The sequence below is a fragment of the Pteropus alecto genome, unplaced genomic scaffold (genome assembly GCF_000325575.1).
Source record: "Pteropus alecto unplaced genomic scaffold, ASM32557v1 scaffold71, whole genome shotgun sequence".
In the NCBI taxonomy this organism is placed as follows: domain Eukaryota; kingdom Metazoa; phylum Chordata; class Mammalia; order Chiroptera; family Pteropodidae; genus Pteropus; species Pteropus alecto.
In genome coordinates this window covers 17,100,643-17,115,244 of record NW_006433024.1, presented here as the reverse complement: position 1 = coordinate 17,115,244, position 14,602 = coordinate 17,100,643, and the positions used below count along the sequence as shown (strand labels likewise).

Here is a 14,602-nt window from a genome sequence, read left to right as displayed (position 1 = left end):
ATGTAATCTCAGTTTTCCCATTCTTAAAATCGGAATAACAATAATACCTATTCTTTTGGGTTTGCATGAGGCTTAAATGAGTTCTCTCATGGAAAACTTTCAGAATCATCTTGGCACATACCAGGAACTCAGGGCGTCTACAACAGGAAAGCGACTGCTGAATTATTTATGTAAGAGAAATGAAAACCTATGTACACACAAAAACCTACATGTGTTTGATGCAGCTTTGTTCTTAATCTCCCCAATATAGAAACATCCCAATGTCCTCCAACAGGTGAATTAACGATGAAACACTATTCAGCAATCAAGAGTAATGAACCGATTCGTGCCACATGGAGGAATCTCAAGTGCCGTATGTTAAATGAAAAATGTCAGACTCAAAAGGCTATATACAATTCCATTATGTGACAGTATGGGCAAGGACAAACTACAGGGAGAACAGAGCAGCGACTGCCAAGGGCTAAGGGTGGTGTTTACAAAGGGGCAGCATGAGGGAGTCTTTTGGGGGTGATGGAAGTTTTGTACTTAAATGTTGTAGTGGCTGCGGGACTATGCAACTGTCAAAACTCACAGAACTGCACACCAAAGAATGAGTTTCCTTGTATGGAAATTAAAAAACAAAAAACCAAAGTTGTTTCAGGAAACACTAAACACCAAATTGCGGAGAGGTGGAGAAGCAAGGAATACACTTAGACAGACACACGTTAGTTAATTTATAAGGATCTTCCTGGTGAATAAAGGCTCACTTTATTCAGCAGCAGATGAACTTGTTCTCAAAATACATCTGATAAAACTGTTTGGACTTAGCTGCAGTCTAGCTGCATAAAGGACAGAGTTCACAGGTATGTCTGATTGCTCACCTGCTTCTAGGTACTTCTTTGGTCTGTGCTAACCAAATGCTCCCAGATCAGTGATCTCGTATTTGAGATGATAATGTTCTAGGAAAGTCTCCAGAAATCCTGTCCCAAAGGGAATGCTCAATTTTATATTGGTATGACGCTCACCAAAGTTCTCCATGAACTTTAGATCTGTGCTTACCTGAAGGCGTATGACCTTGTGGCTTATCCTTCCTTTTCCTGGAAGGTCAATTATAAACCCAACTGTGAACATCTGCTGATTGCACATCTTTCCTGGTCAAAGGTAACATGCTAATAAATTCATCAACCATGAAAACCCAGTGGTGGACTGTTTCTCCCCTAAGCTGGCTGTTGTGAAAAAATAAAGACAACCTAGGACTTGAGATCAGATCTAGTTATAGGGAGGCTTCACAGTTGACCACGTCAGCCTGGTTCTAAAGAAAAACCATACTACAGACCTATTTTGCTCATAAACAACTTTTATTTTTGTTCTCAGTATGTGCCCTTGAAGATTCCAAAATGTCTGGAGTTTCTGATTCTCCTGGGACCAGAGGTAACAGCATTGTACAGAAATACTCGACCTTGGCTCGTCGCTCCCTCCTGAGGAGCAAGTCTAAAGGCCTCAGGGAGGGAGAACTGACACTCGCACCTTATTCCAAGATGGGAAACACAGTGAACAAAGAATTAGTAAAACATAGACTCAGTCTGTAGAGGGCTTCAAATATACATATTCTATATATATAAACCTGTTATATAGGATTTCCATTTATTGGTTTCCTTGTGATTTGTAATTAAAGTACAAATGATATAGATGTTGTACATGGCTGATTTCCCCTTCTCAGCCCCCCTCCCTCCCCAACATAAATAACATTACAGAGGTCAGGTGATCCTACGAGTTTTTGCTGTTGTAAAGGTTTTGTTTTTAACGTCATCTCCCCCCTTCCTCCCCTGCAGACTACCTCTGAGCGTTTGTAACAGCAGCGTGGAGCGGACAGGACTGGGACAGCGTGGAGAGCTAACGGAGCGCGCAGAACGCGGCCCTCACCCACCAGCACCGGATGGGCTTTTGCGTTTCCACTGACAACAGAGGCTACGAGGAAGCAGAGGATGCGCGTGCGGGTTCGTCCTCCGCCAGAGGAGGAGGCAGGCTGGACCACGGAGAAAAGCCCTAAAGGCCTCGAGGTTTTGGAGACAGAGCACAGCTCCAGAAATGTCTTGGCTCAGTATTTACACAATATCTTTAAGCTGCATTTTCCTTTTAAGAACTTTGTGTTTCTGAAGTTGGCTGTGGGGAAAGGAGCTTAAAACCCAAACCAAACCAATGTGCACAAGTGTAAAAGTCCTGTTATAAGTCTTACTCAGTTATTTTTCACACACATCATTAAAAGCAGATACTGACAATGATTGGTTTCTTTCTTTCTTTCTTTTTTTTTTTTTGAGGAGCATGAGAAAAGAGGGAGAAAGGAGGGGTGCGCTAAGGGGAACGCCGCCCCTTCTTCAGCATTAAGTGACACTGGATGGTCTGTATTCGGTTCTTGGCCGGGACGAACTCGGGCTGCAGCTTCAGCGTCGACTCGTACCACACCAGCGCCTTCTCAAACTCCTCCTGCGAGGGGAAAGGACAGTGAGAGAGGGGTCCTCCCACCACACTGAACACACGCCAGGGTTGTTTTTCCTCAAAAGCACTTCCGTGCTGGTGACAATCCTGCAGCATTTTCTCAACGGACCTAAACTGCTGAGGAAAACTGGGGTCTGGGAGGAAACCACCACCTCCGCCCCCACCCACAACATCACAGGACCCGAGAACCAGAGAGAAAAGGGAGTCCGGCTTTACACGGGCTGCACCCAGCAAAGGCGGCAATCGTGGCAGTGACAGGAAGAACTAATGTGACTGAGTACCTGCTGTGTGCCAGGCACTAGCTGGGTGCTTTATGAAAACCATTCCACTTAAGCCTCACAGAAACCTCTACTATGCCTGGCGAATGCTCATTATGCATCTGCCTGAATTTTCGGCTGCAGCTGGAAAGACGGAAGTCAAGTCAGGTAGCTCAATATGACCTGTTAATTTTTAAAGTTTTTTTATTCTCGCTAACATTTAAAAATACGAACATGCTTTGGACATGATCACTGCCATACTGAAGGCGTTAATCTTTTACTGAGACTAACAGTCTCAAAGGAGAACCCAAACCAACTGGTTAAGTAACTCCTTCTAGCCAAATGAGAGGGCGAATTCCTCATTCAGGGTAGAAAACTGCACATTTACTGGAGATGAAAAAAGATTCTTCAGTTTTCAGAAGCAGAGAGATATCTGTGCATTCAGCAACACTACCTGGCCAGATCATACTCCCTGCCTTTGAAGTCATGGATGGCACACAAAATTCACGGCCTGAAGTTGCTCATTCTGTGAGCCTTTATTGGGAGGGCCCTGGGAAGAGTGCCATGTTGGGACACCAAGCTTTAGATGAAAGCGAATGACATGTTAAATTTGGCTATGACAGCTTTCGGGGGCCCCAGAATTCTAAGTTCTGAAGTCACTTCTCGTTTCCGACCAGAATGAGGGTTCTGGATGACGGTGTTGCCATTTTCTCTGTAAATGGTATCCTGTGAAACTAGTGGCATTTCCTCATTCGTTAGGCATTTGGTGAGGACCTACTATGTGCCCATAGAGCTAGGAACAGGGAGGTGAAGAGCAGCATTTTCCCTAAGGAGCTCCTAGTCTGGGGAAGAGACAAATACTTCAACAAAACATTATAAAACAAGGTGAAAATGTGGCAAGAAAAATAGGCACAGGGCATCATGATGCAATGATAGGTACCCAGCCCAACCCAGAAGTAAGAGAGTGTAGTGAGTGTATGTCCACGCAGAGAGTTAGGTAAGGTTTTCTGGAACAGGTAATGTCTTCAGAAAACTGTAGGTAAATCAGACTCTACTGTTAGTGTTAAACTCATGGTGAGGAACTACACAGTTGAGAATACTTAGATGGATTTCATGCATTATTTAAAAAAACTCACAAACTCCTTACCCATAAAATATTTGGTAGAGCTAGCGATTTTAGACACAAAACTTACAGAAAACAGACACAAAAATTAGTCAAATAAGTTTGAAATTAAAGATATGAGCTGGTGTGCTCTGCTCACACGCCAGCCTCACCATTGCCACGTAGACGTTGCCCAGCGTGAAGTGGTTCACAGCGAAGTGTGGCGCGATCTCTACCGCCATGGTGGCTACTATGACGGCGTCGTTCCAGAGCTTGGCATTGTGCAAGATGTTGGCCAGGCTAATCAGGGGCACGTCCTGGGAGAGGAAGAGGAATGGTGAGAAGGGAGGGACGGTGGTTTCTGAGCTTTCATTCTTGGTTTTTGTGATCGTAAATAACACAGTTGGTGTATTCTGGAAAATGACGGAGTAGTGCCACTCGACGTGCTCGTCTGCTGTTTGCTATTGGTCTGTGATAGATACGGAGCTTGCACCAGAATATAAACCAACGCGTATCTCTTTCACTGAGAAAGTCTTGCCTCAAAACACAAGCAAAACAAAAAATGTCAGCCGAGAAAACAACCTTGCTGAGTGAAGCTACTGGTTTACATTCTGGTGCAAACTCCTTGTCTCATTTCAGATTGGTGATAAATAGTTAATACACTGACACCTGTCCACCACAGGCCACACTTTGAGTGGTGCTGTCATAGAGCAAAAGTATTTTCTGCAAAGACCACTGCACCATCTGAAGTGGGGGTTGACAAGCTTTGGTCCGCAAGCCAAATCCAGTCTGCTGCCTGTTTTTGTAATGTTTCATTGGATACAACCATTCCCACTCCTTTACGTATTTCTGTGGCTATTGTATGTTACCATGGAAGATCTGAGTGGTTGTAACAGAGGCTGTCTGGCCTGCAAGCCTAAATTTCTTACAATCTGGCCTGCTGTAGAAAAAAGTTCTCTGAGCTCCGATCTAGAGTCTTGGCCCTTCCCTGTCACCTGGCAGTACAGAGAATAATGGGTTGAACAAGTAGCAAGGTTATTATCATCACAAATATTTTTTCCCTTTAAATGTGTTACCTGAACAACTGCTGTCTATACCACACTGTACTGGGTTCTATAGGAGATACAGAAGAAACCAATTAAAAAAAAAAAAGGCGGGGGGGGGGGTGGCTCATCTTTGTCCTAACAGGACACTCATTAGAATGCATGTCATTATATGAGGTCTTAGAAGTTTAGTAATTTGCCTAAGATAACAAAACTAGTAAGCAGCAGAGCTGCATTTAGAAGTCAGTGGGGCCCGACAGGAAAGCCTGTGCCCTCCATCGCTCCACATACTGCCTTTATGAACAGAGAAGACATAAGCCGTGTCTTTAGGAAGTATGAGATCCGGAGATGAATGCAGAACTCTGCACATGTGGATACAAATGTGCTGTTAAAAAATTTTACTATCTCAGTCATCATCACAATAACTAGCTTTTTTGAAAAGACTGATGTTACACAGGGTTAGCTGGTCTGGTTTTGTGTGTCTAAAGGTAAAGTCAGTAAAAGAACAGGAACTGGCTGGTGTGTAAGAAAGAAAACTTTGCTTCTGTTTCTGTGTCTGGAAGCAAGTGTCAGTAAGGTGCATAAGCAAAACAAGTATACCAGGCCTCTAGGCCCAGGGGGCTAGCTAAATCCAGAACAACTTCTGGGGTGATGGCCTGCCCAGGCCTGTGTATTTGCTATACATTGGGTGGCTCTGACGGCAGCAGAAGGGGTTTTAAATGACGTAATTCTTACAGTGCTCTTGAAGCCCTCCCTCCATGTTCTTGTGGGTATAACTCACAGGCTTGCGGTGGCATAAGCCGGGTTGCAGGCTCTTCTGCCCCATCCTATCTTAGCACTTTGCCGCTTCCTTACTGGCTGCGTGTGAGGAAGGCTAGTTGAAACCTCATAAACCACTGGGCAATGGAAAGGACCAAGGGGGAGAAATTCACATCTTCTGAGTCCCACTCACCTTCATTTGGTGTGGAGCATAGTGGAGGGCCTGGCGCAGGCAGTCAATTGCCTTCTTTCCTTGGCCTTTCACTCTCCAGTAGAGGGCTGCCATGCTGGAAAGGACCCAGGATGTCTGGTTCTACAAAGGAACGGTCAACCAAAGCTGATGTCTCTTAAATAACATACTAATTTACTACCAAGAGTAAGAACAGCAACACGAATTAATGACCACTTAACTGAGTACTTGGTGCTGGCACCCTGCTAGGTACGTAATTCATCTCTCCCACCATGTTCATCCTCTCAATCCTAACAACAATCATGAGCTTGAGTCTATGATTTCGGCCTGTTTATAGGTGAGAAAACTATGATTCAGAGAGATTAAGTGTCTTGTCCAAAACTATTTGGCTACTAAACAGAACTGTATTTCATGACCATGTCTTTTTTCATTTATATTTACTTAACTTTTTAAATAGTTAACTCATTTGCATGTTTCAAAGACTGGAAATTATACGAAGTTATACAGTCTCTTTCCCATCCTTGTCTCTATTGTATACAAGTAAACACCATTTTTAGTTCCTTATGCAGCCTTTTAGGATTTTCTGCTTTATACAAATATGAATATAGACTTATAGTCCCATTCTTTTTTATATGTGGTAAACCTAATACTTATATAAGAGGTAACAGTCACTGCACTTTGCTTTTTTCACTAAACAATACACCTTGGAGATCTTCTGACATCAGTGTATAGAAAGCCTCCTCATTCTTTTGTTATCAACTACATAGTATTTCATTGTATGGAGGTACCATTATTTATTAAACTAGATCCTCATTAATCAATATTCTCCTCTCTCCCAGTTTTTACTATTACAAACAATGCTGCAAAAATAATCTGTATAGGTATAATTTTGCATTTGTGCATGTGCATTTCCAGGATATATTTCCAGAAGTGGACATGCTATGTCAAGGGAATATACAGTTGTCATTTTGACAGATATCATCACATTGCCCTCCATAGTATTATAAGAATTTAACCTCCTACAAAAATATCTGAGTGCCCCTATTTCCTTATAGCCTCACCACAGATTGTTACTAAACTCCTGGACCTTTGATAGGTGGAAAACATGGTTTAAATCTGCATTTCCCTTCTTATGAGTGGAGCTGATTATCCTTTCATGTTTGACATCCATTTGTATTTTTCTGTAAAGTATCTCTTCTTATATATTTTATTAATTTTTCTGTGAGGTCTTTATCTTATCTATTTGAAAAAGCTCTTTATATATTAGGGAGATTAGTCCCTTACCTGTAGTTTGAATTACAGATATATTCCCTCAGTTTTCTGAGTCCACTGTTGGACTTACGGTGCTTGAGTGACACGAAAAGTTTTGATTTCTACATAGTTCAGTTTATTAATTTATCTCTGATGGCTCCTGGATTTTTAATTGCAGTTAGGAAGGTCTTGCTTACTTTAAGGTTATCAAGAAGTTGTACCATGTTTTCCCCTAGCACTTTCATAGTTTCATTTTTCACATTTAAATTTTTGATCCATTTGAAATATAACTTGGTATAAAGATATGGCTCCAATTTTATTTTTTTCTAGATAGCTAAGCTGTCCCATTTAACGAAAAATTCATATCTCACACCATTGAGATGCTACTTTTACCATATGCAAAATTCTAATACTTAATTTGGGTCTAATTTTGGATTAATTTAGGTTTAATTTTGGATTTTCCTATTTCATTTGCCCCTTTTGATGGTGGTCTCTAACTCCCAGGAATTATAAATGAGGCAATCAGAAAACTTATCATGTTTCCTAGCTTATTTCTTTCTTCCAGCCTAATTTTTTTTTTTTTTTTGGTACTTTTATCATTCTTCATTGTTAGGGCACATAGTATTTAGTCTTGTCTGTCACCCTATTTCCCATCTTTGTCTTAGTATTGGTTCTACAGTTAAATATATTCATTTATCACTGACATTCCTTTTGTGTGGTTCCCAAATCATCTCCTGGTTGGCTGAAGTTCATCCGCTAGTGGTTTACTCAAGAAGAATTCATGGAGACAGTATTCTTTGAGATTGTTGTTATGGGTTTTGTGTTATCCCAAAATTCATATGTTGAAGTCTCAACCTCTAGTACCTCAGAATGTAACTTGTATTTGGAGACAAGGTATTTAAAGAGAAGATTGTTAAAATGAGACCATTGCTATGAGGCCCTAATCCGCTATGACTGAATTTGGGTGAAGGATTTTTAGAAGAGATGCACCAGGGTCACATGGACAAAGAGATGACCACATGAAGAGGCAGCAAGACAACTGTTATTTGCAAGCCAAGGAAAGAGGACTCTGAGGAAACCAACCCTCCTGGCACCTGGATCTCGGTCTTACAGCCTCCAGAACTGTGAGAAAATAAAATTCTATTGTTTAAGCCACCCAGTCTGTGGCATTTTGTTATGGCAGCCCTAGCAAATTAATACGATCAAATATGTTCAAAACTTCCTGTTGCAGCCTCCTAACCTGAAGGGCAGCTGGCTGGATATAAAATCATGCTCATTCTTCGTTTCCTTGAATAATCTGTTGGCATTGCTCCATTACCTCTTGGTGCGGAAGGCTGCTGCAGGGAAATCTGAAACTAGCTCGATTTGTTCTTCCTTCTTAGTGACTTGATCCTTTTGCCTAGCTCCTCAAAAGGATGTTTTATTAAAAAATAACATGATCTTTCTTTAATGCCAATATTTGACACATATAAAAGAACATATTTATACAATTATATGTAATATGTAATTATATAAAATGTATACTTATGCTGTAAAGCACAAAATAATGACTACCAAAGAACAAGCTTGCATCTACCTATGTGTTCTTACACTATTCCAGCCTCTGTTCTTTTCTCCAGAGGCACACGCTATCCTAAATGTTATGTTTATTATTTCATTGCTCTTTTTAAACACCCTTCTATCACTCACACATTATATTTACACATAATATTTACTTCATGATATTCACACATGAATATTTACTTCGACAATATTTAGTTTACTTCTTGTGCCTCGTGAAAAATGGTATAATAACTTAGGAAGTCTTCTGGGATTGGAGGTTTTTATTCAACACTCTATTTCAAAGATTCATCCATGTTGTTGTAGCTTTAGACTATTCAATTTCCTTGCTGCACAATTAAATGTCCATTAAGTAAATATACTATAACGCATTTATTCATTTTCTGTAGTTGAGAGGGGTTAAGTTATTTCCTATTTTTAAGTCTCCTGTTGCAAATAAATGTGCAATGAGTTTCCCTAGTCTGGAGTAGCGACCTAGGAGTGAAATTGCTGGGTCACAGGATAATGCAAATATCCAACATAAAAGAGAATGCCAAATGTTTCCTAAAGGTGCTGTGACAATTTACAATCCCATCAGCACTGTTTAAAAGTACCCCTTAATCAATTTCCTTTCTAATCCTTGGTATTAACTGTAGGGATAAAATCGCATTTTACTGCAGTCTTAGTTTGCATTTCCTCATTATTAATGAGATTGAAAATTTTTTGTTTTTATTGGTCATACATATTTTTCTATGAAATGTTTGTTAATATCTTTTATGCATGTTTATTTTATTATTTATCTTTCTCATCAATTCACTTATATGCTCTGCATATTAATCTTTGTAGGTTAAATGTGTTATACCTATTTTCTCTCACTCTGGCTTATCTCTCTTTAAAAATGTCTTAAATTACAAAAATTTAAACTTAATGTAGTTGAACTTATTAACATTTTCTTTTATAGTTAGTGCTTGCTTTGCTATCTTCTTTAAGAAACCTTTCTGTACTCCAAGGCCAGAAAGAACATCTCCCAAATTTTACTCTAATTTTTAAAGTTTAGTTCTTGATATCTGAATCCTTAATTCATATGGAATTGACTTTTGGTGTCAGATGTGAGATGAGGACTGAAATTAACTAAGCAACTGCCCAGCACAGCTTCCTGAATAGCCCCCTCTCCCCACTGACCTACAATCCTGTGCATGTTAAGAGTCTGCTCTGGGCTTTCTATTTAGGCCCCTACCGATTTTTGTTTATTTTTGAGCAAATGGCATATTGTCTTATTTTATAAATTTTTATAAAAGTAAGGAAATTCTCACAACCTTCTTCTTCTTTTTAAGAGTATCATGTCTATTTTTTTATCCTTCCATATAAATGTAAAAATCTGCTTTTCAAGTGCCATAAAAACACCTGTTGGTATTTTGATTATAATAGCAATGACTCTATGAATCAAATAGGAGAAAAGTGACATTTATGATGTAAGTCTTATCCATGAACATTATACATCTCTCTGCTTATTTAAGTCTTTTAAAATGCCTTTTAATATGTTTTTTTTATCACTTTCTGCATACAAGCCTTACAAATTTTTTATTTTTTATTAGATTACCAGGAACTTTATATTTTTATCACTGTAAATATATTTTGGAAATTATATTTCCTGACATTTTTTGCTGCTGTATAGAAGTGCAATTTATTTTCATTTATTGACTTTACAGGCAGCCACCTTGATAAAAATGTTATTTCTAAAATTTGTCTATAGATTCTTTTGGGTTTGCTATGTAGGCAATCATATAATTTTTGAAAATATTTTTTTCGTCCTTTTCTTTTGCCATTAATTTATTTTTCGTAATTTTACTGTCCTTGGTAAGACTTTCAGTACGAAACTAAAAAGAGTGGTGATGGTGGGCATTCTTTCAAAGAATTATTTTAAGTATTTCCTCCATTAAAAATTATCTTTGATGTATTTGTTTGTTGATTCTTCTCATCAGATTAAAGAAGTCCTGTCTATTCTTAGTTCGTGTTAGCTTTACATCTCATTGGATTTATCAAATGCAATCTACTAAAATGATTTCATAATTTTTCTTCTTTAATTTGGTGATTGAAATTTAAGGTTTTCCAAAGTTAGACTGCTTTTGTATTTCTGGGATAAATTCGACTTGGTCAAGGTGCATCTTAAAAAAAATTTGCCATTGGATTTAGTCTGTTAATATTTTGCTTATGGTTTTGATACCTAAATTCACAAGTGAGGTTAATCTATAATTTTTCTTTTTCATAATGTCTTTGTCTAGTTTTGTTTTCAAGGTTACACTAGTCTAGGGAGGTACATGCCTGAAACTTCTGTGGTTTCCTATCCACTATCCCATTGAACATAGCTTGTGCTAAGTGCAGCTGACTGCATGAGTGTGGAATGTCTAACTGGACCTGAGACCATATACAGTGGTCAGTATAACTCCTTTCTGCCTTTGGCATTACTGTTGTCATGAATTGTTAACCTCAGAAGTCACTACTGTTATTATTTTTTATAGTCATGCTCTTTTATATTTACCCTTTCTGATGCTCTTCATTCTTCCCTGTAATTGAGTTTCCAACTGAGATAGTTTCCCTTCTGCCTAAAAAATCCCCTCAGTGATTTTTAGTGCAAGTCTGTTAGTAACATACATCTTTCAGTTTTTGGTGGTCTACAATCTTTTTTTAACCTTCATTTTAAAAAACTGAGGTATAATTTACATAGAAAGAAATGCTCAGATCTTAAATGTTAACATTCAGTTTTGATGAATACCCAAAGACAGAAAATTTCCAATATTCCAGAAAGCCCTGATTGTAGAACCCTAAGCAAATAATAGTTTTCTTTTAAGCCAGTAAATTTGGTGGTGGTGTGTTAGGCAGAAATAGATCACTGAAATAGTATTTGGTATTGAGAACAGAGAATTGCCATAACAGAAACTTCAAAATGTGGCATTAGTTTTGGGAACGAGTTGTAGACATTTCTTGAAAGAGCAGCAATGAGACTATTAACGGAGGCTGGAAGAGCACCGAGGAAACCATCGCTGGAGGCCGGAGAAGAGGGGCTGTTATCCACTGGCAAAACAAAGGGTGGGGTTGCATCTTGGAATATGGAAAAAATATCCAACAAAGCTGTGGACCTGGCTAGGGAGACTTCCAGAAGAATGCTGAAAGTGACACACAGTTTTAAAAAAATCACCTATAACAAGGTATTAAAAGAGAAGAACTAAACAAGGAACTCTGTCGTTTTTGAGCAGAATGTAGTGAATATGTGTTCAAGCTGGGACTTGCAGAGTTAGAAAAGGAAACTTTCTCAATTGCCAGAAATGTTCCCCACTCTAGAACTGGGGGAACTGGTGACAGATGGCAAGGTGGGCTTCAGAATTGACACAGAACGTAATTACTACATGCTTTCCATGTCTTCTCTTTTAAACTAACTACCCTACCCCTTACCATTCTGCCATGTCATCTTGGAAGTTGAGTTGATTCTCTTAATCGCTAGGTTATAATACCTCTCCAATTCTATAGAGTAATAAAGTAGAGAGATGCTTAACCATAGAGTAATTAATTTTAAAAACCTCCTCTCTACATAAATATCACACAGACGCTCTCAGTTATACTTTCTGGTGCTACTTTCTGTAGGATGTATGAAAATGCAGTTTGCAAATATTTGGTTTCATGATTTGAAGAGAAAAAGATATTTAAAGATGTATTTCTCATCCACTATCAGAAATACCAAATATTCTTCACCACTAGAACACCCGACTTATTTCATATACTTTGATTCCACGGTTCCCAGCACCACCACCTCCATATACCCATACTGGAGTAAAGAAAAGAAAACTGATCAGGTAGGTTTCATCACAGAAGGTAAGCAAAGCGGCAAAAAATACTAACCAAGTGATGGAAAAGGTAATGGAAAAGTGACTGAAACATTCTGTGTAGGGTTATTTCACGTTATCCCTTTAGTTACTAAGCAACTAACAGAAGTGGTTAGAGCCGCTTAGTGGCAAATAATCTGGAAAAGTTAGAAGATGGGTGATAGTTTCCAGCTTTCCTACAGGGTGACTTACCTTTTCCAAAACTTTGGCAATTCGGGTGCCAATTTGTTCAAGTGACTGTTGTGGATATTGGTCTTTGCCAAGGTTTTGTAATACCTGGTAGGGAAGAAGATGATAGATGAGAGCAATGAAGATGAGGCAGGATCTAGATAACACTGCTGTTGCCGAGTTGGGCACTATACTGCGAAAGCAAGTTATTTCTCTGGGGTACCTGCTGTGGTCCTGTTGGTAAGTCATTTTGAGGAAGACACAATTAAGGCCATTGTGCCATCCCTTTAGTCCTCTCCCCGTTAACAAAAATTATAGACACGTGAAACACATTCATTTAGCGACATTAGAAAACAGAGTAAATAAAGAAAATAAAAATGATTTGTAACCTTGTCACCCACACACAGCTACTGTTAAATATCTTTATATATCTCTCTCAAGTTTTTTCTATGTATACACTTATTATTTCTCTCACAGAGTATAGGATCACACTGTATACTGTCATCTACATTTTCATATAATGTATTCTGAAAATTTCTTCATGCCACTAAATGTATTCCTACTACAGCTTTCTTGATGGCTCCATTGTATACTACCTTATATCTATACCAAGATTTATGTAATAAATCCTCTATTGCTGGACATTTGTGGCATGTTTTCCCAATTCTTCTTGGCATAGTCTTTGCTAGGTATATGCTGGGTTTACCCTTTCCTTCTTTAGAATGCCAACAGGAGAATTAACTGCCCCAATATTTCTTGCAAGAGCCTCCATGTGATGGCAAGCAGAATGCTATCTATCTCAAGGAGTGAATCAGAACTAAAATCTCCTGGTCATAAAAAAAGGCATAAGCTTAGTCTCAGGACCTGAAAGAAGTTAGGCTTAGCCTAGAGCCACCTAGATGACAGCCAACCAAAAAAAGCCACTCTGCTTTCTGCTGTGAATTCCACAACTGTGGAGCTAAAAAACTAGAGACGGCTGAATAAAGTTGTGCACTTACCTCTGTTAACTGGCTCTCGCCTGTGTAGTGCAGGCTGGCCCGGGTGGAAACCCCATGTAAGTGGTCCAGGGTGTGCATGCTCGTGGGGAGATTGCCGTTGCAAAGAGGCTCCATTGCTGGCTGCTGTATTGGAGTGGCAAAGTCTATGTGTTCTGTGATGCTGAAAAATGGAGATTACCACATTAGCTACAGAAAATCTGAGTAAGTGGGGAGTATTATTAATCAGCTGATCATAACTTCAATGTGTTATCAGCACTGTCTGCAACCACAGAATCTCAGAGCAGAGGACCTCAAAAGTTATTCAGTCTTCTCTCTCATTTTGCAGGTGTAAGGACTCCAGCACCAGGCAAGGAATATTTGTTGAATGTATAAATCAGGCTCACATCCCAGGACAAAGCAGCAGTGTTGGGATTGGGATCTTGAGCTCTGAACTCAGTAATTTTCCCAATCCACTCAAGCCGCCTCCTTTCTATGCACCATGATGTCTGATCTGCTCACTGCTTCTGGCTACTTTTTCTCACTGGGGAGGTTTGAAATCAGGGCTTTCTTCTAGGATTTCTTTTTTCAGGATATAGATAGTGATAAATACCCAAAAGTGGCTCCTATCTTTTATTTTCCCTTTATGCACAGAAGCATACTTGTTCCCACAGAAAAAATTATCTAAAGTTTATGTAGTAAATTTTATACAGAAATAGCTATTCACTGTATCTACATATAAGATGTAAGTATTTCCCTTCATGGTCCCAAAGTGGTCATTTCCTGCTATATATAGGCTAAATGTTATACACTACCACATATACCGACATGGCAAACTGGCATTGACAAATTCAATACCAGGGCTATAATAATTAATAAAGCACACCCAGTCCCTGCTATCAGGTGCTCAAAACCTTGTGAGGGGCTTATAAAAGATAAAAACATGATACAATGTCAGCACACCAC

General features: G+C 39.2%; 1 protein-coding gene across 3 annotated transcripts in view; it reads right to left on the bottom strand.

Annotated features, from left to right (window-relative positions):
• Positions 1–1,316: 1,316 nt before the first annotated feature.
• Positions 1,317–14,602, bottom strand: part of TTC17 (tetratricopeptide repeat domain 17) — a 90,569-nt gene continuing 77,283 nt past the window's right edge. For 2 of the 3 annotated variants that reach the window (XM_006908047.3, XM_025044098.1), the window contains 5 exons: positions 13,661–13,820; positions 12,687–12,770; positions 5,830–5,949; positions 4,008–4,151; positions 1,317–2,463 (listed from right to left, as the gene is read on the bottom strand). In XM_006908047.3, coding sequence (XP_006908109.1) covers positions 2,332–2,463; positions 4,008–4,151; positions 5,830–5,949; positions 12,687–12,770; positions 13,661–13,820 — 640 coding nt within the window. In that variant the 3' untranslated portion in view covers positions 1,317–2,331. Of the gene's footprint in view, positions 2,464–4,007; positions 4,152–5,829; positions 5,950–5,971; positions 6,154–12,686; positions 12,771–13,660; positions 13,821–14,602 lie in introns of those variants that run through there. The other variant, XM_006908048.3, reaches the window with a different exon arrangement.